Source organism: Lissotriton vulgaris, chromosome 7, assembly GCF_964263255.1.
Source record: "Lissotriton vulgaris chromosome 7, aLisVul1.2, whole genome shotgun sequence".
NCBI classification, from domain to species: Eukaryota; Metazoa; Chordata; class Amphibia; order Caudata; family Salamandridae; genus Lissotriton; species Lissotriton vulgaris.
In genome coordinates this window covers 105,374,081-105,401,558 of record NC_141695.1, presented here as the reverse complement: position 1 = coordinate 105,401,558, position 27,478 = coordinate 105,374,081, and the positions used below count along the sequence as shown (strand labels likewise).

The 27,478-nt window shown below is 43.5% G+C and overlaps 1 protein-coding gene across 2 annotated transcripts in view; it reads right to left on the bottom strand.

Moving 5' to 3' along the window:
- Positions 1–263: 263 nt before the first annotated feature.
- The window catches only part of LOC147700919 (killer cell lectin-like receptor subfamily B member 1B allele A), a 51,512-nt gene continuing 24,297 nt past the window's right edge, over positions 264–27,478 (bottom strand). Inside the window, exons 2-7 of one of the 2 annotated variants that reach the window (XM_086928541.1) lie at positions 26,968–27,066; positions 23,060–23,113; positions 18,491–18,526; positions 13,432–13,583; positions 3,188–3,294; positions 264–982 (exon numbers count right to left, since the gene is read on the bottom strand). In XM_086928541.1, coding sequence (XP_086784667.1) covers positions 802–982; positions 3,188–3,294; positions 13,432–13,583; positions 18,491–18,526; positions 23,060–23,113; positions 26,968–27,066 — 629 coding nt within the window. In that variant the 3' untranslated portion in view covers positions 264–801. The remainder of the gene's footprint in view (positions 983–3,187; positions 3,295–13,431; positions 13,584–18,490; positions 18,527–23,059; positions 23,114–26,967; positions 27,067–27,478) is intronic. The other variant, XM_086928542.1, reaches the window with a different exon arrangement.

Genomic DNA, 27,478 nt, shown 5'->3' with positions numbered 1-27,478 from the left:
GCATGAATATCGCGGACTTTTCAGCAATATTCATGCATTGCGGCGATTTTTATCGCATTTGCGATAAACCTTGGTAATACCAAGGTTTATTTGCGGTAAAAATCGCCGCTGCGCAGCGTTAAATTTTTGTCTCTAACCAAGCAATAGCGATAATTATCACTATTGCTTGGTAATATGCCCCTATATTTATTGTGGGGATGTATTTACATGGACTAAAACAGTCTAGGAAGAGCGGTTCTAATAAACAGACAACAGCAGGTTTTAATGCACGAGTAAACATTTTTAATTGTACTTGCTTCTTACAAGATTTCCCTTTTCAGGTGTTGCCACTGAGGGGTTTATTTACAAGCCCCTTGCGCCGCCAGTGCTCACTTTTCCCCATGTTAACTCTGTATGGAGAGCATTGGGCCAGCTTCACATCACTCACTGTTGAAGAATAAAAGTGCTGGGGGTCTGAATACATGCTACAAAAGGGATATACTTCCGAAGACATAATTCAACTCTACCTCTTTTAGAAAGTTAATAAAATGCCCATTTGCAGAATATACCACCTGTTGGTTTTGTTTGTAAAACAATAAACAGACTCTCACAAATGTTTCATTGTGAAAAACATGTTTTTTTTTGTGTTTTTGCCTGTTCTGCAAACATTTCAATACCAATTCGGGGAATTTTGATTCAATCACCATTGAATGATGAAAATAAGACAAAGAACAAGCCATTCTAAGATATATGATTGAGTTTTGAATACACATATGTTAAATCTAAAATAGGCAAAGGTCTGTAGCTCATCCTCTTGAGGTATTAAGTTGGATTAGTACAAGAAATCTTGCTGCAGGTGAAATGTCCAGACTCAAGGTCACACTCTTTTTTAATGTTCTTTTCACAAATCCATCTCCATTCAGCGCTGCAGCTGTCGGATCCAATCACAGACGCTCTCACTGTGCCACAGCTGTCGTTATCTTCTCTCTTCAGTACTTGGAGCCTGCGTGGTACAAGGAGATATGTGGTGAGAGAGAAAGGGGAGGGTTTCTTCCCCACACCTGGGACTGACAGCAAAGCCCAAGTGTACTGAGCCTCGTGTCATTTTATTAATGTGGCAAAAAGTGTTTTTGGGTAAAGGTCACTTTTGACCACGAAACTCTTGTTCGTGGGTTTATTGTGTGATGTGATCACATATTTGATGCTGCTCTATTTGGGAAAAACAAAACTATACAAAGTTCCAAAAAAGTAAAAAAACATTACATTCTCACACTTTTGTGCATAAAATGCTGATAGAAAATACAATGTAAAAACAATTCAAGCCATAAATAGAACATTACAAGTATGAAGTGATGCAATGTGCTTCACAAAACCCACTAGAAAATGGGAAATAAACAGTTGTTAAACACAATCAATATAATTCAATTGATATTTACTTGACTTTTAACAGGCATTGTGGCACTTTCCTATAATTCACCCTAACCGAGAAATAGAGTATTCTAGGGAATCAATCACTTTCATGCGATCTGCCCTGTGCTCTCCGTTAGCTAATACCTCTTATATAATATACAGGGACCCATGATGGATATACCATGAGCATGAGCATCCAATGTAGCAGACAGAAGATTACAGAAGAGGCCAAACCTCCTTCTCAATAGAGGGGTCTCAAGTGCTCTGAGGGCAAACTTGCACCCGGGAAAGCTGATCTCTGCTCTGTAAATGACTGTTTGTATTGCCTTGGTCACGCATGTAACAACACCTCGGTCGTACTAAGTCCACACCGTGTGCTTCGTACAATTCAATAACTTCATCCATCTCAAATGTGAATCAACATGATGGCTCAAATATTTGGGTTTATTGCAAACCTTGACCTATCTCACGACTAACATATAAGCGCTTAATGCTAATATTTGGGGCACTGTACAGGGCCTTTGTTCTGCCTATGTTTTAGAGGCTCCTCCCTGGAGTACCTAGCTAGAAACATCACCCCACTTTGCAGGCTCAGTGGAGTCCTATCAATGAGCGCCCTAGCAAACAATATGACCTACCCCAGCTTTGGGGGTAACTTCACACACTTCTCCACTCTAGCTAGCTCATTGGAAGGGTGTGAGCGCCCAGCCAGCCCTGTCTGGATCCAGTATGGCTGGATACGGGGTCAGGATGATCGGATGCAGTTAGTGTGTACTTTAGTGCAGCCCACCTCTCCCTCTACAATTTACTCATCACATTAACCAGCCACCAGCTGAGCTCCTTTGTCCAGTCTTCCTCTGACCACAGAGTATAATGCACTGGAAGAAATACTTACACACAATATAGAAGCAAGCACTCCATGGATAGAGTGGCCAGCCATCTTGGTAGGATCGCTGCATTGTGTATCATGGTCTTTCCTGCCCAAAACCCTATGAGAAATGTGATTAAGTCTGCTCTCTCTTCCACCTAGTCAAGAAGCTGTCCCCCAAACACCTCTGTAAAAGCTTGGACACGGAACAGACATTTGTCATTGTGACTGATGTAACTGCAAGGCAGTACAATGGTGGCGTCTTACATCATCAGGAAACAATGCATGTGTGCGCTAGTCTTTGTGCACATGAGCCAGGGTCTATGGTCGCCCTGTTTCAATGCTTCTGTGCATTCTTGCTGGTTCCTTTGAGCATGGGTGTATCAATGCCTGTTGCGCTATCGTCATGTGTGCAATTGTATGACTGCATCTCTCTATGTGATGTACCTTTCTGTGCATGATATGTTTTATAGGCCAGACCTATAAGCTTGTCAGTGCCAGTGTAAATGGTATCTCTGAGTTCAGGAAACATTTCAGACCATTTGTCACAAAACCACTGTGGAGGGATGCGGTAGAACAAATGCCGGTCTGGACGAACCACTTCCGGAGATGGCGGCTCTCAGGTGTTGAACAGTGAGGTCCTGTTCGGATTTTGTAAAAGGAGCTATAAAGTTTGGGCAATAATTTCTAAACTACACTGCAGCATGCTGAACTTAGTTCATGGTCTTCTGTTGAAATGACTGGAAATGGGTGCATTTGTAAGAATCCACTCTGTGTAAACAACAGCATTATCTTCCCCCTCTATCTAGTACCACGTGGATGGACCCCTATCAGGCCCTAGATATCTGCCTACAACGATTAAGTAAAAAGGATCTGTGATTAGAATTACACGAGCACGTCAGATATAAAACCTAGGACCGATAAACTCACGTGTTTCCATTGTAGGTGGATCCGTTCACCCAGGTCCACCTCCTTCCGGGTGTGGTGGTAAACAGTCCTATCCAGGCAGTGGCTTCCAAATGAGACTTCATGAAATCCTGTACAGCAGGCAACACACAGGGAACGAATGACTGAATATATATATATTTTATTGTTCCTTCCTAAAAACCTTCTATACATGTTCTTATTCATAACCACAACCGTTTGCTAAACATATTTCAAGCTTAGGAACAATCGCTGAACACTTCTGCCTCTCTCAGAGGGCCACGGTGAATCTGAAATTGGGCGCAGAGAGTGTGCACCCGATTACATACCTTGAGTAATGCACACCTTGTAGTTCTGCACTGGCTGTTTACCCATTCAAATGTGTGTATGACATTATGGCACGCTCCTTTACCAAGCATGTTTTTTCAATGCGCATTTTACAACGCATACAACGACCATGCATCTACACTCACATGTTAAATACCTTTACCACGCAATCCACTGCCACGCATACTTTTAACTTGTTTGCAGTTACAGACAAATCCAGTCACTGTTTAATACTATTACCTACTGTTCAAAAATTATTCAATAAATCTTAATATGTTATTGTAAACAAAAAATTTATATATTTAAAAAAATTACATTTATGTCGATTACAGGTTACTACTATTTTTAAATGTTATTCTTTGGATGGAGACTCTCAACCCCCCTTTTTTAATCACCCTTAAAAATATATATACTACTTACCACATACCAATGCAAAGTTATATGTGCTGTAAAGACTTGCATTGTAAAGACTTGTATGATAAAAGTAATTGCAATGTAAGAAATGCATTGCACTTGCATTTAGTGGTAAAAACTTTGTGGTAAAGGCTGTTCCCCAATGCAAATGCCATGTACTGACGCTATGGAGTTGGTCCCGGGTACAGATTAACTGTGGCCATATTGAGTGTGGCTGTGATTTCTCGCGCTCTAGATGCGCATAAAAGGGGCTTCTCTCGACCCTGCGCTCGTTTGATTGAGTGTCTGTGTCCCTCCTGAGACAGAAGCCGGGAGGTTTCGTTGCTCTGTTTTTAAAATTACTTGTAAATCGGAAAAATTGCTTAAAACAGCACTTTTAAAACTCATTTGCAACATTGCCTTAAATTGCTTGATTTAATAAGCTCTTTATTGCTGACTCCTTCCCCCTCCTCTCCGCTGCCCAGGGCCACTCTCAGCCGAGTACTGACGCTGTGGAGTTGGTCCCGGGTACAGACTAACGGCGGCCATATTGAGTGTGGCTGTGATTTCTCGCACTCTAGTTGTGCATAAAAGAGGACGTCCATGCCTCTGCGCAGTGGACGCAATCAGCGGACGCGCCGGACTTGCGTTGGAGTCGTGCCAGAGTCCTGCCCGTCTGTGCCCGTCTGCGCCCGTCCGCGCTGAGGACGTGCTGCAGGATGGGCTGGCCGCTCTCTTCCCCTCCACCGCCATTCATAACTTAGGTTTGCTTACCATCTTGCTTTCACTAAGACCGCCACCCCTGCCTTGTCATCACACTCTACCTCCAGAGGAAATCTCTCTTATCAATTGTTGCTTTTACTCCTCCCCACGCTCCCGCCCTAAACCTCCCAGAAAACGTCAGGGCAAGGCTAAATCGTTGGAACACTTGGAAAATCTAACTGGCTTTCTCATCAACGCCAGATCTCTCATTAAAAATAAAATTGCTTTCAATGACTTTGTTGTACAAAGGAAACCTTCCTGGGTCTTTATTACTGAGACCTGGGGATCCATTTCGGCCGGTCCTGAACTTGTGGAGGCTATTCCTGATGGCTATGCCCTGACCAGAATGGACCGTACTGATCGCAGGGGGGAGGCCTGGGGATACTGTGTAAAGACCAGTTTACCTGCCGGATCGACCCCCTCTCATCCCCAAGGAGAAATATGAGGCTCTACATTTCACAATTCAATTAGCTCCCTCTGCTTCCTTCTCTGGTATCCTCTGTTATAGGCCCCCTGGCCCAAAAACCGATTTCTGCCGCAACTTACTTACCTTGCTAGAACCTTTCATTAGCAAGCCCAAGTTCACCCTCCTATGTGATTTTAATTTCCATCTTGAATTATCTGAGGACAACCATACCAAAGTATTAACGGAGGCTTTAACCTCTTGTGGACTTAACCAATTAGTCGAGGGTCCTACCCACGCCGCCGGACACACTCTAGACGGCATCTTTTCTAACGACACCAGACTGGGGATCGATACCCCGATTCCCATGTCCTGGTCCGACAACTCGGCCATTCCTTTCCATCTTACCATTACCCTTTCCGGTTCCGATCTAACCAATACCAAAGAATGGGAGACTAGGAGGAACTATAACAATGTAACCAATGCTACGCTTGCTCTCCTCCTGACTGATTTTCATCCCTTCGCTCAGACCGATGCCAACGAGGCCGCAGTGGCTCTGTCTGCCACGCTTACCCATGCCCTGGACTCGCTAGCACCCCTTAAAAAACACTACTCAGCTAGAAAGAGCCCCTCATCACCTTGGTTCTCGGAACAACTTAGATCTCTGCGGCAGAAATGCTGACAGAAAGAAAGAGCCTGGTATGCCCACCAGGACCCACTGAGGAAAAACCTACATAAGTCCGATCTGAAAGAATATAAAAAAGCTATTGATGAAGGAAAAAAGAGCTACTTCAACAAATTTACCACTTCTTTGAAACCTTCCTGGGAACGCTTTAAAATTATTGATACTTTAGCCATCCCCAAAACATCAGAATCAGTGAATGATTCGCAAAAACTTTGCGACGATATTGCAGGATTTATCTACTCCAAAATCGAGGACATCTATAGCTCCCTCAAATCCTGCAATACTGCATTAGACGTCAACACTACAATCTCCCCTCTCCCCTCCTCTCCCGCACACTCGGAAACCACTGATTCTTCTGATTCCCTGCCTAATTTCTCCAGCTTCCCTCACATATCACTTGATGAACTAAACCACCTTCTCAATGATACAAAATCTTGCTCCCCTCTTGATCCCTGCCCCCTAAAATGTTTGAAGGCCTGTAAAGAGTCTGTCCTCCCTCCTCTCTTACGAATTATTAATATGGCCATTGACGAGGGATCATTCCCAATTCCTTGGAAAGCGGCAGTTGTAAAGCCCCTTCTAAATTTATTTATTTATTTATTTTTGATATTTAATAAAGCGCGAACAAATGCCCGCAGGCGTCTCCACGCTGTTACTATTGCAGACTTCTCCTACGCTGGGTTTCATACTTCTAGAGGTTAAACAACCAGGTCTTCAGTTGCTTTCTGAACGACAAGATCTGATGGATTGGGGAAGTGTGTTCCATAATTTCGGGGCAACAACCAGAAAACGTCGATCTCCCCAAGTGATCAATTTAGTACGGGGTACCACCAAATCATTCGATTTAGCTGAACGGAGAGGTCGAGGAGGGTTGTATGGAATGAGGTGGTCTCTCAGGAATTGAGGTGCTTGTTGGTGCAGTGATTTATAAACTATGCACAAGGTCTTAAATTTGACTCTGTTCCTGATGGGGAGCCAGTGATAGCTTCTTATGGTGTTGGCTATAGGTTTGTATCTGGGGGTTCCCGAACGAAGTCTGGCAGCTGCGTTCTGCGCTGTCTGCATTTTCTTAATGACCCTGATTTGGGCATTGGCTAACAAGCCATTACAGTAAACTAACGCAGACAGGACTAGCACGCTTACCAGTGTCTTGCCTGCATTCTTTGGGAGAAAAGGAAGGATCTTTTTTACCAGTCGTAGTTTATAGAAAGCCGTGGCAGCTGCCTGATTAGCGTGCGCCATGAAGTTCAGGTTGTTATCAAAGATAACACCTAAGTTCCTCACCTTGGGGGTTGGTTTAGGCAAAGTTCCGAAGGATGCTGGCCACCAAACTGGGGACCAACTGGGACAGAGATGTCCAAAGGTTACCACCTCTGTTTTTTCGGAGTTCAATTTCAAACAGTTTGCCGATATTCATTGTCCGATTGCCAGCATACCTGTTTTAAAACTCTCCGCTACTGTTTCTCCATCATTTTTGATGGTTAGAATCAGCTGAGTGTAAAGAAACCCTCACTCAATCCGGAAGTCCTAAAAAAACCTCCGATCAATATCTTTACTTCCTGCTCCTGCAAAGATGCTTGAAGCCCACCTCAATCTTCATCTGACCTCATATCTTGAAAATTCGGGTCTGCTTGACATCTCCCAGCATGGGTTCCGTGCTGCTCACAGCACCGAGTCCGCCCTTACGGTCGTGGCTAACAACATCCGCACTGAGGTGAACAAAGGTCGGACAACTATGCTGGTGCTCCTCGATCTCACGGCAGCTTTTGATACCCTACCCCTCCTATCCTGTTTGACCGGTTGAAGGGGATAGGGGTGAGGGGAAGTGCCCTTAACCTTCTGTCTTCTTTCCTCTCGCAGAGACAGCAAAGGGTTCAGCTTGGTAGCTTTCTGTCCTCCTCCCAAGAGGTGCAATGTGGGGTTCCTCAGGGTTCGGCCCTGAGTCCCCTGCTATTTAACATCTATGTAACCCCACTTGCCGAGGTAATAAGATCCTTTTGGTATCAAATACTATCTTATGCTGACGATACCCAAATTATTATCTCCTCCACCTCACCCACCACTGAGGCCGCCTTCAAATTTTGAACTAGTATGGAAGCGATCTCTAAGTGGATAGTGCGTAACTACCTGAAGCTTAACGGTGAGAAGACGGAGGTCCTAGTCTTCGGAGGAAACCCTGACATCTGGTCCAAGGACTGGTGGCCTCCCTCTGTAGGAGATTGTCCCCAACCCACCAATTCGGCCAGGAACCTTGGTGTTCTCTTTGACTCGGCCCTCTCCTTCGAAACAGAACTGTATCCACCTGCTGTAACACCATCCGCATGCTTAAAAAGATCGCCCCTTATCTGTCACCTGATGCGCGCAAGCAGTCAACCGGTGCCCTGGTATCTTCCAGGCTCGATTACTGCAATGCACTGTATGGGGGCATAAACAAGAAAGCCCTCCATCGGCTTCAGATGATCCAAAATTCTGCTGCTAGGATGGTCCTAAATCTCCCAAAGCTATTGTCTGCTACCCAGGCCAGAAAGGACCTCCACTGGCTGCCCATTCATTGAACGATTTCCTTCAAAATTATATGTCTGGCGCACAGAGCCGTGTTCGGCTCTGGCTCCGATGGCATAAAGGCTCTCGTCAGCCCTTACTCCCCCAAGAGAACCCTCCGATCATCTTCAAGAAATCTACTGGCGGTCTTCAGATTCAAAAAAGCGAAATGGGGAGGAAGAGCTTTTTCCACCCTGGCACCTAAATTGTGGAACAACCTCCCCCCTGAGCTGTCCAACCAATCTTCTCTGATCATTTTTCACAAGCTCTTGAAGACTTGGCACTTCTCCCAGGCCTATTACTGAATCTTATTCTGCTGTTTGTTTTCTGTATCTGTAATTGTCTAGTCATATTTTATGTTTTAGTCTGCGCCTTGATGCCCTTGGGCTAAGTCCGCGCATTACAAATAACCATTCATTCATTCATTCATTCATGCAGTATTACCTGCAGCAGTTTGCACAGGCAAACCCCCTACAAATTGGAATACTATGCAGTAATATCTATTTCTAAGGCAAATTTGGCATGCTATTGCGTGTTTACAGTAGGAAACTTTGAAAGAAAGTTCAGGTACCGCCCTGGGCCGTACTGCTTCTGCGGGGTAGTGGTATTACCCCCTGAAGGTCTCTGATAGAGCCACAGAGCTTAGCATGTGACCATTGGTGCCAATGGGGGGGGGGGCTTTTAACTACCACCCCTTCACATATCAAATTTATTAAAAAAAAAAAAAAACAACCCCCCCCCCATCCACCCCAGGGCCTATGTTTTTTGTGTGGCTGGCTGTTGGAGGGATGGGTTAAGTACAGCTTTAAACAGGATAAAAGAAATCATAGAAGGCATTTAACATCAACATCCTAGGGTATTAAAAAACTACAACACTCCACTCTCTTACAGCAGGAGTTTTGCTGCTGCAGAGGAATCAACATTTAATAAAAAAGGAATTGAAGAAAGGAATTGAAGACATGATTGACTGGTGTAGGCATGGAGTCCAGCATCTGAAACTGACCTACAGTTTGTAGGTAGAAGGGGCTGTCGACTGCAGAATTCTGCGCATGCTGTACAGCAGGGTTCTTAACCTGTGGTCAGGGGACCACTGGGGGTCTGCCAAGTCTTCTCAGGGGTACAGCGAATGCTTAGAAAAATAAATATTATTTAAAGATTAATAATGTGTATACAAATAACCTCTTCCATGCATCGGACAGCCCCCAGCCGTCTGACATCACAGTGGGTGTGTGCGTCGGACAGCCGGGGGCCGTCCCATTTGCACACGCGTAGAATTTGTTATATTCTTGTCTTCTCCTTCCCTGCTGCTCAGCCTGTGTGTGTGATGTCATCATAATGTTTGTAAACGCATGGTTTGAATGTGTGGTCAGTTTGAGTGAGTGGGGCTGAGCAGCTGGATGCTGCTCCTGGTGGGGTCTTCTTTACCATCTAACTTATGACTAATAAACCTACTTAATTACACCTCCGGCTACTGGATTGCCTACCTGCCAGAGTACTTTCTTCAATGTGACAGAATTCGCCCGCACAGAGGGGAAATGTGCGCCGCATGGAAGCGGCAAATAAGGCAATGTAAAATTAAAAATGTTAAAATGTGAAGAAATTTGAAATTGGGGGCTAAAAATGAATGCAACAAAGATGATGAGGGGCCTTGATTGGATTTAGAAAAGCTCCAACCTTCTCATTTAAAATTCATATTTTGTTTATTTTATTTGTTCGTAAACTAAATAAAATATCTTATGATTTGTATATTTGTTTGATGAATACTTGTTTCTGTATTTTTTGTGTATTGTTTTGTGGTTCACATCATTGAAAATGTTGAGCTAAGGTCCCAGCCTTCCTATATTGGCTCATTCAGGTCCCTGGATTCCAATAATCATCAGTGGTTGTCTCCAGGTTCCAGAAATGATTAATTAGGGGTACACAGAATTCAAAAGGTTAAGAACAACTGCTACAGAGGAAACTGCACAATGCTCCTCGCCCCTGCAGAGGGTCCCAGGCTATAGTCTGAAAATCGTGATTGGCTTTCTCATCTTCTTTGAAATACAGTTTTAAAAGTTTTAATCAGAATATTACACAAACTGCGATTGTAAATACAAAAATACAATTTCCTTCTTTTTTCTAATTTTTCCATATTGATACACATTTATTTTCAAATAACACAGGACAGCGGTGACAGCTGCAGACAATCTTAATAGTGTCTTAGATCAGACAAGATTCCAAGCACCATGGTCAGACCAATGGGCGTTCCCAGGATAGACTCAAGCGTGGGGCATCGTAATGTAGTGCAAACAAAGTGAATATTCATACAGCTTGAACTAAATGGCAATTCACAAAAATATTGCCATGTATTTCAAAACGTTTTTATTAGCATTCACCTAAGTTCAATTCTTACCCAAGGTTCCTGCATACACGTCCTGGGTGATAGGCACACATGAATTGGCAAATAGGCTTAAGGGAACTCTATGGGCTTTCATGGGCAATTTATGGCACATTTAAACAACCCACATGTATGTGGTATTTTTTTCATAGCTGGCTCATATTCTAGTAAATTATGGCTCCTTATCGAAATAAACTATGTGTGATACAAATTAGAGAAAATTGCAAATACATTATTCAGATTTTTCACTTATTTTCCTGGGTAGGAACACTCTCAAATTTATTGTCAAATGTTTGCCCCAAGAAAATTGGTGGTTTACTCACCTGGCAAATTCACACTTGCCCCCTACCCATTTAGAGATGCTCTGCTGGACCATCGGAAACCCTCGAACTAAGAGGTTAATCATCACTATGTCACCAAGTCACTGTAAGCTTGGGCGGTGAACACCATTCTGTTTGTGTTGTTTTTTTCCTCACTCGCACTCGCCAGTGTTAAGTTGGCCAGTGGGAAATATCCAACTCTACATCACCTCCCAGCGAGATTTCTCAACATGGGCGTTCGCAGATAGTCGCGACCGCTCGCGTTGAGAACACATCTGTTCTCATTGAGGAAGCAGCCACTTGAGTTAAAAATCAACTTGAGCGGGAGAAAGAAGCAGCGCCCTATTGTGCTTCGCATGGTGCCATTCACGGACAATCACCCAGAGCTAAAAATCAGAGTGAACGGCGCAACCAAATGCACTCTGCTGCTTGTTGAATGCCATGTAGCATGGTTGAGTTTTTTGATCACTCTGCCGAGGCCTAGTCGCAGAGGTGTTCACCTAATCATACTTAATGCTAGGGCGACCGTCACAGTTTTTTTCCTTCCCAGGGTCCTTTTAAAACAAACAGGTATTATTACTGGGAAGTAATAATAAATGCAGTGGACTATCTTAACCCGGCGACCATGCTGGAGGATTCACTTTCATTACTGTGATTCTTGCTAGTCAGGCAGTGATCTCTAAATTTGGAAATTGATCCTTGATCTTGACCTCTACAGAGGATGCCAAGGTCTTTGTTGATTTGGCAAGCTTGTGGGCTTCCCTGGAAGACCAAACTAACTAGAGGATATTCTAGGTTTAAGCAACTTTTGAGACTGTATCAAGCCAGGAAATATACTCATGTATTACAAAGGGCTTAATCTGAATTACTATTGAAGATTGAGTTTTCAGGTTCAAGATACTCTTTAGACTATTGCGCCTGATTTACAGAGGTTTTGTCCTATCTTAGGAGAGTCTGGCTTACGACAGTCTTACAGTTAGCAGGTCTGCTTTACAAAGACTTTAGACTTGCTTATATATTCTTAAATAGGATTTCCTGGATTTATGTTGTCTTAACTTTCTTAGATATGATGACAAAAATCCCAATTCAGACCCAACTTCTCTGTCTTAAGACAGTCCTTCGACTATGGTTAAACCAGACATTTTCCCAATTAATCAGTTCTTAGGTGTAAAGTTTTGTGAGCTCATTTCACAAGCTTTGAACATGAGCCTGTGTGGTTTATGACTAGAATAAAGTCAGAATCTATGTGCATGTAATTTAGAAGGATGCACAAAGACATAAATATCAGTGTTACGTGAGTAAAGCACAAACATTCCACATTGATCAAATATAATGTATGCACGTGTTATATGTTTTTTTTTTCTTGAGCTGAATATGAGTAAGGATGGACTTAACTTTATACTTATACTAACTCTAATCCAAATCCAAATCTTAGCCCTTACCCTACATGCAACACTTCGCCGAATCCTAGTTAATACTAACTAATCCAGGTTTTGGGCTAACCATAGCTGTGTTAGCACCTCCGATCATCATTAACAAGCTTGTCCCTTTAGTTTTAGCCTTTATGATGATAAAACCTAGGAATACAATCTCCTATAATGTGATATCTTCCTAGTGGTTGCTTTACAATTGTATATATTAGTAAATGTTCCTTTATAGTGACACATTGTCATCCAGAATCACCAATGTGTTACACATCTGCCTCATTCTGTATCACTGATGCCTTATAACCTTTGCCTAGTTCGCTTTCACTGATTCCATACCAGCTTGGCCTAGTTTTGTATCAAATATACCTTCCTTCTTCTGACTGATTGATTATCTCTCATTGTTGCCTAACCAGCTCTGCCTCCAGCATCCCAGCTGCTTTGTAGATCTGCCTCATCTAATATCTCTGGTAACTTACTGTGAAATCACAGATACCTTACCAGCTTGGACTAGTTATTGGTACCTCACCAGATTGGCTGATTTTGTTTTTCTGGTGCCTTACCAGCTCTGCCTACTCCTGCATCACTGATGCTTTACCAGCCCTTCCTGCTTCTCTATCACGGATGCCTTACCAGCTTTGCCTGCTTCTCTATAACTGAAGCCTTACCAGCTCTGCCTGCTCCTGTGTCACTGATGCCTTACCAGCTATGCCTGCTTCTCTATCACTGATGCCTTACCAGATATGCCTGCTCCTGCTTCACTGATGCCTTACCAGCTCTGCTTATTCCTGCATCACTGATGCCTTACCTGCTCTGCCTGCTTGTCTATCACTGATGCCTTACCAGCTCTTCCTGCTTCTCTAGCACTGATTCCTTACCAGCTCTGCCTGCTTCTCTATCACTGATGCCTTACCAGCTCTGCCTGCTTCTCTATCACTGATGCCTTACCAGTTCTGCCTGCTTCCTTATCACTGATGCCTTACCAGCTCTCCCTGCTCCTGTGTCACTGATGCCTTACCAGCTCGGTCTTGTTCTCCATCACCACCAGGCGGGAGCCCCTGGTGGAGCAGTCTTCATGGCTTGCGCTCCAGGTCTTCATCTGTTTGGAGAAAAAATAACAGTTTCCTCCATGTTGATGCCACTCAGTAGAACACGGTGGAGTCTCAGGTCCTGTTGAAATAGAGTATTAAAGACACATTATCAGAGAATTTCAAAAACACACTGACATATGTAAAACATATGCATGCTTTTCTAACAAACTGTTTACTCCTCTACTTCTTCTTGCGTAAGGTAAAATAGATGACCCTGGCTGCCATATATGTAGGAACAATTGAGCAAATGTAAATGTGTTGTAGTGCACTGCACCTCTCAGCACTTCACAAATGACCAGTTCCACTTTAGTGTTGCTTTAGCTGAGGTGCCCAAAGGATTGCACTGCCTTTGATTGATAGTCGGATGTGCTGCGACAGCCCAAAACCTTTGTCTTCATCGTCAGATCACGTTGACCACTAAATCATCAAACTGTTGTCAGGCTATCACCCCAGATATTACAATATTAGACAGTGCCTCTTTGTTTCCTGGCAGGTGTACAAAGGCCCCTAGAAACCACAACATGTCCTATAACCCCACCCTCTGCAGTTTTCAAGTGGTTTCAGACCTGGTAGGTGCACTGACTGAAGCCACTTTAATGAACATTAAGAAGCACTTGCTTATGGCCAGAGCTCAGGGGCAGGATTGTGCCGTGACCTTCTGTGACATTTCTGCTCCCTTTCAGCCAGTGCACAGTGCAACCATTCTCTCCTCGTTGGAGACCACCTACGAAATTAAAGGTTCAGCAGCCCAGTGGTTCTGGCCGTTACCTTCACTCTCGTCTATCTGGTGTAACTGCATTACTTCTCATTAACCACATGTGTGCCTTGTTATTTGCCGCCATGGATGCAAAGTTGTATTCACCACCTACATGGCACCCCTGTCACTGTCCTGGCAATATCTAAATACTTCTCAAGATACCGAAGGATTAGGATGTACGTGTTGGCGAATCCCCTACTTTGTATTCTTTGCACTTTAATGGCCATACCATACCGAATAACGTTTCTTGACTGACTGACTAAAGAGTTTATTCGATTTGTCCTCACCGACAAACTATCCACTATAGACGAAGTGGTTAAGGGAACGCAAGCCGAAATTGACTCTATTGACTTAACTAAAGCAGCAGTCAAGGCCACCGCTATTTTTGAAGCTGCAGTAAAAACCATAGGGGACCTCTTCTGGGTACAATTGTCTTCAGGGAAACAAAAACCTTTAATTAAACCTAAAGGCAAACATGACTGGTACTCGGCAACGTGCAGGAAGGCCAAATCCCGCCTAATAGAGGCAGTTAAAGGGAAGTCCCTCCCACTAATCCAAACCGCCAGAAGAGATCATAAAAAGGCCCTACAGGTATCCAAAAGGGAGTAGGAGGATGCCTATTGGCTAACCCTTAAGGAAGCCAGCATGAAAAAAGACTCTAAATCCTTCTGGGACACTATAAGGGCACGAAACAGACCGGATAGTGACCTTGTAACCTGCAACATTTCGGGGCAGGTATGGGAGGTTCACTTTTCTAAACTTTACTCCTGCCATAATGGCCTGAATGCAAGAGGGTCTGCCCAAACCTCTCTTTATACTAATTATATGTCTTTCCCTAGTGATCCGGACTTCACATTGAAGGAAGTAGAATATGCTATTAATTCCATCATTCCACAAAAAGCCGCAGGGCCAGATGGCATCCCCGGGGACTTACTAAAATCCGATAGCGCTAAATGGGGCAAACTAATCCACTCCCTCCTTCTTGCCATCTGTAGGGGCGCCCCCATTCCCGCGTCATGGAAGGGGGCGGAGGTGGTCCCCATCTACAAGAAAGGCCCAAGGGATGATCCGTCCAATTATAGGCCGATTAGCTTGCTAGATGTCAGCCAAAAAGTTGTCGGTAAAGTTATTCTACTCAGGATACTCAACTGGGTAGATGAAAACAAAATACTTACCGATTTTCAGGCCGGTTTTAGAGTAGGCACTGGCACGATAGAGCAGGCCTTCAGGCTTATGATGATCTATTGGAAGGTGGTAGTGATAGGCAAGGGCAGTCTTTATCTCGCATTTATCGACTTAAAGACTGCCTTTGACCTTGTCCCTAGGGATTTGCTATGGAAGGTCCTGGCCAATATGGGGCTTCCACAGTATCTACTATCCTTACTAGTCAGGCTCCATCAGGACAGTTTTGCCAAAATTAGGTGGGGTTCCGGAGAAGAGAAAACGGGCTGTATTCCGGTCGAGAGAGGGGTCCGCCAGGGATGTGTTCTGGCTCCCACCCTTTTTTCTTTGTACATCAATGGGGTGGTTGAGCACTCACTCAAATTTCCATCTGACGAACCATCCCTGGCGGGGGTACGCATACCGACCCTCCTCTTCGCGGACGACTTGCTCCTAATTTCTAAAACCCCCATGGGACTACAGAAACTCTTGGACAATTTCCAATCATTTTGCACTGACCGGGGCCTGGTAATAAACACCAACAAAACAAAATACCTCGTCCTTAATCCCCCAAAGCAGCGAGTGCGTCCCCCTTCTTTAAACACCGAGCCCCTGGAAAGGGTAAAAGTATTTGATTACTTAGGGATACGCATTTCAGATAAAATGGACTGGAGCCCCCATCTAGATAAGATGCTGATGAACCATAAAAGGATCACAGGTGCCCTATTGAGGGAGCAACGTTCCAGTTCGTTCAAACCAATAGGAACAGTCCTTGAGATCTATGCTGCCAAAGTTGTCAGCTCTGCCCTTTATGGAGCTGAACTTTGGGGCTCTGCATCTACTGAAGCTCTGCAAAAATCTGAGAATAATTTCTGTAGACAAATAATGTCCCTCCCTCAGAGCACCCCACTTTTACCCTTATTTATGGACCTTGGCTGTACCCAGATCGGTGAAATCGCGAAATTTCGTCCTCTCTTATTATGGGCCCGCATTTGGCGGGTAGAGGAACTCAGTGCCTACGCCAGAGGTCTGGAAGAAATAATGGCGTCACCACATTGGGCCAGAATTAAATGGCTAAAAGATATGAAAACCTCATTGTCGAACTTGGGCCTATTTGATTCCTGGTCAAGCAGAACCTCTCCTCCAAAACAAATACTCAAAAAGCTCTATCGGGATTGGATTTGCTCCCAAAGACATTCCAGCACATCCATTGGCAGGCTTACAGAGGCTTTTTTGATGTTTAAAGATTGTCCCAGGCGAGAACCTTACCTAGATATAATTGGGAAACCATTTGCTCGCTCTCTGTATTTTAGATTTAGAACGGGTACTTTGCCATTGAATACTTTTACCAAAACATGGAAATCCTGTACAGACAATACCGACTTGTGCCCATCATGTTTAGCCCACCCAGAGACATTAGCTCACTTCTTATTTGTCTGTAAGGAATATGCTATCCCAAGAAGGGTGTGGTTGAAGAATCTGTGCCGACAGCTGGGAACCAGGAGTCATGATGTGGCAATTAGGATACTTGTTTCGGACAGCTATGTACCCTATGCTTGTGCCCTAGCAAAATTTTTATCCTGGGCTTGGGCTATTCGAGCCAGAAAGCTTAAATAATCTGTTTAATCTCTTTTTAAAGGATATTTATTCTTGTACTGTCTTATTTTTTGCTATCAACTGGAGATGTGTTATCAATTTTAATAATTTGCTTTTATGATAATGAAATTTTATCGAAATAAAGCTTTTTGACTTTGACTTTGACTTTATTGTGGGCGGCAATCAACCTTGTACGAAAGAAAATCATTTGAAATTGTTAAGCACAGCAGCTAAATTGCTTAACTCCTTTACAAAGCGGGAAAATGTACTTTTATGTGGTATCCTCTGGTGTAACAATCAGAATTCATTTATTTTATACACAATGAACTGGTTTTAGCCTCTGGAGCAGCATAATTTAGACTCCTCACCATTCTGCAATTTATATATTCATATATGACCTCTATATTCAGGGCCATCTGTTTATCAAATATCAGGACAGTGGGATGCCCAAGATTGCATAGTGCAGTCTTGAGAGGGTTCAGATGCTCCTCTCAGTACAACTTGGTTGGTTCCTGGTGGTGTAAGAAGGGATAAGGATGTCTTTGAAGTTCCTATTATTTTAATTGGTGTTTCCAAAGTTAGGCAGATTATTTCTGGACTCGGAGAGGGAACAATCCTCTCTGCTGAGTGATGCAGCAGTGTGAAGCATTATGGTAAACATGTATTTCCCTTTACTTAAGACTTCTACAGTAGTCTATGCTATGCTGACACCTTCTATGCTCCCTAAATAGAAATGCTGGTTAGGTGGTCCTGTAGTCAAGCAATGTTTAGAAGAGAGAAAGGAAGTTTCTTTATGAAAGAGCTATTTGCTAAATCATTGTTGTAGGTGTCACTATTATGTATCTCATAATATTACGGATTAATCTATTAAGACGTTACAGTATGCAAGTCGCACTGCTGAATCTTGCGAACTTACTCCTATTTTGTTTATATACTGGATTTATCACTATCTCAGAATAAAAATAAATAAAATTCCTTAACTCATAATTAGTGATTCTTGGCTCTTATAGTGGAGTCCCACTCGCTTCGTGACCTGGAAATGTCTCTCAAATGTCTTCTCCTTTACAGCAGTACCCCCCCCCCAATTAGGGAGGAGAAGTGTCGCCCCCTTGCTGCCCGTGCAGCAAAAGATTATATGGTAATAAAATGAATTACAGTTTTATTTTTCACTGCTCCCATCCCAAGTAGTGTTTGGGGGTGGGTCATTGCTGCTCACTGGCAGCAGGGAAGTGGTGCCCACTCGAGTTTACTCTGCGCATGTCACTTTGGCCAGCTGTCTTGTGATGACCAGCCAGACTTGTGCAGTGTAAACCTCTCTACCTAGCTGTCTCAGACAGCTGGATGGAGAGCAGGTACAGGACTCTTGTGCCTGCTGGAGCGTTGAGACAGCCTGCTCCAGCCAATCCGGGTGCTGCTCTCATGCCGCTCATCCGCAGCATGGGAGGAGATCAAGGATTTGCAGAAGAGGTTACCTGAGGCTTCATGAGGTGCTGTCACACTGGCGGCATCTAAGAAGAAAGAAGAAAACATGGAAGATATCAAAACACGGAGGAGAGCGTGGGTAAGTAAATTTAAAAAAATGTTAATGACGTTTTTGGTCCCCACTGGGTTTGGCTCTCGGTCCCCCAGACACCTCTCCAGTTTTTGGGGTCATCGCCTGCCACTGCTTTACAGTGCTCCAATTTAACCACCAAAGGCCCATATGACCAATGGGGAAATTGTTTTGACGACTTTACAAAACAAATTAAGGTGCAAGTATAAACACCCCATGACCTCTGAAATTACAGGCTGAAAATTGACACTCTTACTGTGGTGTGCTGGGCAACTGTTGCTAGTTTGAATCATGATGGTTGGATATTCTTTGATTGCGCTGCAGTACTGTTCATTGGTCTCTCAAGCATGCAGTGTGTTGTGGGAAATACCACTGGGATGCTGCAATGAAATGAGGTTGGTTGGTGTACATAGAATGAATGCAGGGTGGTGGTTTCACTTCATGTGTGGCTGAGTGCAGTGTGTGGGTTTACTCTTTCGAGAGTGTAGTGTTTTATTATATCCCCGAAGCTGCTCAGTAGATGGATAGTGAGGCTTTAGTCTAGTGTTGTGTCTTTGAACATTACACTGTAAAGTATTGGAGACAGTGTTGAAATCATACGTGGCTGCATGGTGAGTTCATATCATTGTTATCAACCAAACGCAGTGGTGGATTAGTATCTCTAAAGTGTTCTGGAGTGTGGTGGGTTAGTGTCCCTTGAATACAGTGTAGTTTGGACATCATCCTCAAAATGTAAACCAGTCTAAGGGCCACATGTTCAAAGCATTTTTGGGGTCAGATTCTTCTGATCATGCCGTTCCCAATTGCAAAAATGCTTTTACATACGTATAAAACACAAATTGGGATTCAATACCACTTTACCGAATTGCAATTTGCGTTTGCGATTCCCTATTTGGAAGGGGTGAGTTTAGGGCGACCCTTCGAAATAGCAAATCTGAATGGGTGGAATGAATGTTTCGGGGCCGAATTACGGTTGCAAAACATCCATGTTTTACTGACTTCTTGAAGGAAGTAGTAACCCATTCGTAAAGAGGACAAGGAACCCGGGAGACTCCTTCCCCTTTGAGAATGGAAAACAAATATTTTTTAGGAGCAGGCAGTGGCTCCACAGACCACTGCCTACTCTTAAAAAATAATACTGCAAAGTTTACTTTTCTTTTTAAATGTATCCCATTTTCCTTTGATGAAAATGGGCTTCATTTAAAAAAAAAAACGAAAGATTGCTTTGCTAAAAATCAATCACAGAAGATATGGTGGTCTGCTGACCCCAGCAGGCCACCGTTCCTGTGATGGCTGCGATTCCTAATGGGTCACATATTGTTACCTACCTCAATTTTGTGCATGAGGTAGGTCTATATGTGATACACTAGGAATCACTAATAAAACTCAAAAAGAGTTTCACAACTTAGGAATACCGATCTCGGAGAGAATCTCAATTAGGAAATCGGTATTCCAAATGTTAGTACATCTGTCCCTTAGTGATTATTCTCTGCATAATGCAGTGGAGCGGCAAAAGTCCCTAGAGTGCAACGTGGTTTGCGAAGTGAGTTAGTGACCATAATCTGCAATGCAGTATAGTATGATAATGCTCATAGGATGCAGTGCAGAGTAGTAGGCCAGTGCATCTAAAGTGTAGCTAAGTAGAGTGGTGACATATTAGAATCATATCAAGGGTACATTGTGGTGGGTTAGCGTGTATATTATGCAGTGTGGTGTGGTGAGTTAGTGAGCCACCTCAAAGCACTGCAAAGAAGTGGTCAAAGTCAATTTAGTTTTGTGGGGTAGTGGCCCTAGTAGATAGTTTAATCTCACTAGAACACAGGGTTGTGTTATGGGTAGTCTTTCCAAAGTAGAAGTCTTCATGCTGAGGAGGGCCCTCGAGGGAGGAGCCTGAATTGATCATGCGAGGGGAGCCAAGCTCTGGCTAAAATTAGCATTTATGATGCTGCTATAGTATAGAGACAAAGATCATTGACACACTGTTGTGCTTTTGAGCCACTGTATAATGGGTCATCAGTAACTCAACATAATTGCAATGTTCAAATTGTTAAACATGTTCAGATATGCCAGTTTTAGTTGCACGAAAATATGTTTATCATTGTGGGGAACCCAGCGATTTTTTTATTTTACACACACAAAAGGTTTAAACACAAGTGCTCTAGTCTTTAGTGCATTGTTGTGGGGTAATTCCAACTCAGTGTAAGTACAGTGAATTTCAACAATTTAATAATAAAACATTCACTTTAACTTTGGCCCTCTTGGGTTTGTAAGTTAAGAATGAAGACCAGTCAAACCCCAAATAACTCTCACTTGCAACCACGTGTATAAAGCTTTAGTTTTGGTACAGAAACTGACCACAACAGTGGAGTGTCTCTTCAACTAGATGTGAAAGACTTCAAAAGTAGGCTGGTTCTGCCAGAGCTTCAGCTGGCTGTGAGCTAAATCGTCAACTGAACTAACAATGGAGCTCTGAAAGATAAAAGCAGCATTATGTTTCTGGACCAACCATTGTGTTCCATCTGGCATTAAAGCAATCTACCATTGTAATAATTTCTGTATTCCTGTGAGTCAATATGAGAGATCTTTCAGTCCTTGTAAGCGGATTCTGCAGCCCTTGTTGACTTGAATACACGGATGGTTGTGCTGCCCTGAAGTTCCTGGAATGCGGTTTGATTCTGCTCTGCAACCTTGATTTAAGAATAAGGAGGTCTCAGGTCTGCACTCACATTGATATTATCTCCGCCGGTAGCCAGACGAGCGAGTGGACATTTGGACCTTTTAGCAGATGCCCTTACCCATCGGAGGGCCCGCTTTGTGTGCACTAGACGAGGAAGCTTTCCTTGTCCCCAGGATTAGTTTCCCAGTGTGGATTACACATTTATTTGAAGTACCCTTGTCCTGATGAAGCCAAAAGAGACAACTGGCGGAAACGCGACCGCGACTGCGTCGACACCTTTGTGATAAGGAGTCCCCATATTTTGTATTTTGTGTTTGATGTCAGGCGCCTTGATCAATATATATTTTCTTTTGTTAGAGAGAATTTACAACTCAGGCGCTGCAAGGACTTCCTTTGCTGTGATACTTCACTCTAAGTTAGGAGTGGGTATTGTTAAAAATGTATTCACTTTATTATTTTCAGTTTTTTGTAGGGTATATTGTTGTACATATAGTGTATATATTGTATATGTAGGTTTTTGTATATATTGTATTGGTCTGATGACTAGGTTGTTTTGTGCCACCTTGTCCTGTGACTCGTATATATATGTCCTTATTAAATTGTACAACTAGATGCAGATACAAAGAATTGTAAAAAACAGGATAATTAAATTATTCTTGTTGTGGAAGTAAATAGTTAATTGATTCCTCAGTACCTTTCTTTTCTACTTCCTCATCTTTTTGATGTCCCTTGTCCAGGTATGGGAGGGTAACTTGGGCAGAACCCCTTTATAATTTTCTAGTACTTGTTGAGAAGGACAGGACATCAATATTTATCAGGTGATACAAAACGGAAGAGGCAGTTCTAAGGCTGACAATTCCAAGACAATTGTGCACCCATGTGGAAGTACACCGCTCACCTACACACATATTAACATAGATACCACATACATACAAGGAAGGAGACAGAGCAATAAAATGCAACTCATCTACAGCCACTCATATAAATAGGCCAGCAGACAACGAGGCGTACAGGTACCCACAGGGATCGACCACAGGACAGGGAGTCTTCCATACATACAGACCAAGAGGCATGGTATGTTTTGTTGGTCAATGGATACCAACATATGCTGTACTAAGGGTTTCACAAAGATCTAAAGTGATGAGAGGCTGGCAAGTGGCATCATGAGAGCGGAAATTGGGACAAAGGAATCAATGCTCTGATGGAGAGTTGGGAATGGTGCACAATTATAGAAATGCATGGGCAAGTCAAGGAGGGAAGATGGTGTGTGAATGCAGCTTCATGCCCCCTTAGTATTTAGATGCTTTACTGAGGAATTAGAACAATGGAATGTTGAGAGCTCCATTAAAGACAATGAAATGGCTCCAGGCTTATAATGGCTGGTAGAAACCTTTTGCTCCAACATTGCAATGTTTGTCTTGCTGTTTCTCCCTTTTTAATTTGAAACATTCTACCCTTAGGGAGTGAAATGTTCTAATAGCCTTATAAACATTCTGCCTTAGGCTATACCGGTTGTTAAAGGCTCTCCCCCTCAAGTTTTGGTTCGCCACTGAAGATGTTTTGATGTCACATAGCTACCACAAGAAAGGTGTCCCTCAAAGTGCTCTCTGTAGAAACCACCTTTGTTTCTACCTACACCCGTGGGTCACAATTGAAAACAACCAGTAATGATGGTAATTCTATACACCAACCCTGACCACCCCCTCCCTATGTCCCTTGTTGTGCATTTCATGCCATATGAATGACAGAAGTGCTATTGAGTCACAGCTATAAATGCCATGGAGATGTGTCAAACAATATTAGAAACTGTACCTGATGGGATCTTCGACTTGCACTTATCTCCAAGGGGCGGGGTCCTGAAGGCTGCTGAGAAAGAGGAGTCGGAGGTTAGAACCATTGATACTATGAGGGACATACTAATGAGTAAAGTGATAGTGAGAAGCAGGAAAGGAGCTACTCATCACACATGTATACCCCAAGCCTGCCCAATCTCTTTGCCCCTTTCCCTCCTACCCAGCCTCAAATACCCTGAACTATATTGAGTCATATGCCCCATTCAGAGGGACAGTTAGTTTTTATGGCCTCAGAGAAGAATGTTATGTACCATGCCTCAGGGAAAACAAGCTATGTGCACAAAATGAATATCCTGTAGATACAAACTGAACCTGTGCATTGTTCGCACTCTGTACGTGTGAATCGTTTCGCATTCACGAGCATTGTTGTTTGAACTGAGGCCATACATCTTTTGTGACTTGTTCTGTGTTTTGTGACTTGCTCTGTGTTTTCTGCATCATAGCTGTATTTGCAGGCTTTCCCTAAGATCTCTGAAGATGTCTGCAAATAACAAAAAGTTGAGTTGATGTATCCTACGTCATCAGTGGTTTTCAGCCCAGTAACAGGGATGTCATAGGACCCACAGGTGATAAAGGAAGCCAGCTACTTCATCAAATTATCTGGAATGTTCTGTCCAGGTGGCCCACACATGCTCACGTTAGGGCAATGTTGAGAATAAAAGTATTTTGGAAGCTACATTTTGATGTATGGGGTTCAAGGGTATAATTGTATCCGGGTATTGCACACCCTTCAGGGTACAAAAGTGATAGAATATCTTACACGTTTAGCAAGTCTGAACATGCTAATTTAAGCGACAATAAAGGAATCTCTGAATTTATAGTTCAGAGCTAAAAGACCACAGTTAGCCATTTAATACTAAAAGTATTTTGAAAGCAAGAAATGAGCTCCTTTGAGGTGTTACTGAGGTCTAATGACAAAGCTGCAAGTGACCTAGAGTTTAAACCACCTGACCTGAGTGTACTAACTGAAATCATCTGTTAGAGCTGCCAGGCATGGAAAGGAGGCTAAAAAAATAGCAAAAAGACGACAATTGTTGCAGTAATAGTTAATCTATTAAATTCATGGTGATGCTTATCCTTATTACTGTAATCCTGAACACTGATTCTGAATTACTATCTGTGCCACCACTGTCTCTGGGAATTGTAAGGGGAAAGGAGTGGGTTGAAGCTTTATTATTCCTGAGGCGATGAATAGAGTACGTTCAGACCCATAAGAATATGCAAAGAAGAAGAATAGTGATGAAGACAACAATTATTATCCCAATAATCTTCATCCCAAACCTTTCAGATGTATTTTTCTGCCAACACCAGGTACTCCTCCTATTTAGGTTGAATCCATCAATTTTCTTTAATTGCTTATGCTTTTTGGGTGTTATTGATCTGTTCTTGAATATTTATTGAAACTTTGGGTTTGTATGAACCCAGCTATGGCATAGACGTCACCCTTAGCAGCCAGGAGAAAATCCATAGCCAATCGTTTCTGCAAAATGACTGTTTTCTACTTGATCTGAAATAAGTCTCAGAGCAAGGAAGGAGGCATTTGTGACCTCTTCTAAACCCTTAGCAAAAGCTTAAGCTTCATGCACAGCTAGTCCTATTCCATACATGAGAAACAGAATTGCAAAGAAAAGAGCGGATTCAGAAATGCTTCTGGCCAGTCTTTTACGAAAAGCAAGTCTGAGTATGATGGATTCCTGAGATGACGGAGGCAGTATAGCGAGTACCCGACTAGTCCGTGGACAACCAGAGAATTTAGGTTCCGAGCTGTTCATTAGTTTGGCAATGAGAATGCAGAAGATAGCTGAAAATAGTAAGCGCTGTCATCAGAATCCTACTAGAGCTGAGACAGTACTGTCTGCCCATGGTTAACATTTTCCTGTAAGATGGTGTTGGCTATCAGTAAACATTAAAACAAAATAATGCAGTTTCTCAACTGTTCCTGAACACGGGCCCAAATCTCCCATCAAAGGGCCCAGAAGACAGATGCATGCCGGAATGGACCAGTCCGGGTCAGCAGCCGAACTGTGGCTGCACCATTTTGATTTTTGCAGGTTTTGTTTCCCGCGAGTGGCAACAATTGGTTGCCTGGGGGGTAGCAGAGTTGCCTGGGCTGTCAGCAGGGGTGGCAATACAGCTTAAAAGGGTCAAACATACCCTAATAGACACCTTGCTGCCTGCCTGCGACCATGGACTGCCAGTGCAGGCTGCCCCAAACTATGCCTGGAGTTTCTTTATGCCCACCCACCCGTCCCTTTAGTTTTTACAATCTTTGGGGGAGTGGGGGGTTAAGGAGTCCTGTTTTGACCACGAAACAGGCTGCCACTATGGGGCATCACAGATCTAAGAGCAGGTGGACTCAAGATGTTATTGGTTTTTGGAATAACCCGGGGCAGGGGTGCCACGGTTATTAGAGAAGGGCTGGGGACATCCGCTACTGCAATTGTCATAGCCCTATAGGGTATTCCATTATGTGCCCCTTTGGATGGGGGGTGATGGCTGTACCAGGGGACCACGGTAGTGTCCACTTGCCCAGGCTCTCCCCCAATTGGGTGCCAGGGGGTTTCCTTTTATTGGATTGCTCTGCCATGGTTCTTTTGTTGGGGAAGCTGCTTTGCTGGACCTAGCTCCCTCTATCTTGAGTGAGCGGAGAGTTTGCCTTGTAAACAACAATCTGTCCCAAGTCAATTAAATGAATGCGATGCCACTAGGAACTGAGACTGATCATCAACCATGGAATGCGAGAATATGTTGGTAGAAGACTGTTTGTATTAGTTAAAAGATGGTATCTGTTTTGTATGTAATAAAAAAGAATTCAACTTGATGTCATGTTTAGGAAGTGTAATGAATATGGCCAGAGAATGTGCACTCTCTCTAACGCAAGAATGGTTTCTGTCATTACATTATAGGTGAAGCACCACTTTGCTTTGGTTTAGGGATGACAATCGTAGTCGTGTTTTCCAGCCCTAAGGTCTCACGGCGGTCCTTCACCTGTGCATTTATAATTATTATGTGTGCCTAATAACAGCATTAATTCTAGATAGTTTGCACAGTTCATAAACAAAGCACAAGCTATAGAACTGATACAGTTCAGCTGCCCCTGCCCACTCTCCCAGATACCTCTCTTCTCAGGAGGCTAATATCATGTCAGCATTCAAAGTATAAGGGCCTGATTCATGAACGTACTTACGTGTAGTAAAACGCACTCTAGACAGCGCCCTGCAGATATTCTGATCCGAGTGCGGCGATTCCGCCATGAGTGTAGAGACAATGCCACGACAGCGGTGACTTTGCCATGAGTGTGGAGACACTGCCACGACAGGGGTGACTCCGCCATGAGTGTGGAGACACTGCCACGGCAGCGGTGACTTTGCCATGAGTGTGGAGACTCTGCCACAACAGCGTGACTCCGGCATGAGTGTGGAGACACTGCCACGAAAGCGGTGACTCCGCCATGAGTGTAGAGACACTGCCACAACAGCGGTGACTCCGCTATGAGTGTGGAGACACTGCCATGACAGCGTGACTCCGCCATGAGTGTGGAGACACTGCCACGACAGCGGTGACTCTGCCATGAGTGTGGAGACACTGCCACGACAGCGTGACTCTGTCATGAGCGTGGAGACACTGCCACGACAGCGTGACTCCGCCATGAGTGTGGAGACACTGCCACGACAACGATGACTCCGCCATGAGTGTGGAGACACTGCCACGACAATGATGACTCCCCCGTGAGTGTGGAGACACTGTCACGACAGCGCTGACTCTTCACTTGTAAGTTTACTACACATAAGTACCTTCCTGAATCAGTCCCAAGTGTGTCTCCAGAGAAGTAACTAGCTTGGTTACATGTACGCGCTTCACACTTACTCCAAATGCCAAAGCCTGTCATAGCCAGGATTAGAACGATGTTCAGAGCTGCACTTATCAATAGTGCACACCTGTATGAACGGTGACGCTCTGGGCGAGCTGCAAAATACAAAAACAAAGAAAATAATTGTGAATTAGAAATCATTACCTATGTACAACTCAAGACATGTTCTTACATTGGCTGTTTCAGTGTTCTTAAAGAGAAGCTGTACTTAACAATATTTAACCACTCAGGACCAGTCGACCACATGTTCACTTTTATGCTTCTAGTGTTTGTATTGATTAACATTGTCCACACCTCATGAATTCTTCACTAAATTTTTTATAGTTTCTGTGAACATTTCTTAATTCAAGCGCACCTCCAAATGTCTGCAATATAGATTGAGAACATGTGCTTTGAGGTGAAACATTGCCTATGGCTGACATGGTCATTAAATCTCTCCATAGTTAAGTGAAACTGCAGTGTGTTCTCAATGAGCCCATCACCACTTTAGGAAAAAGTTAAAGACTC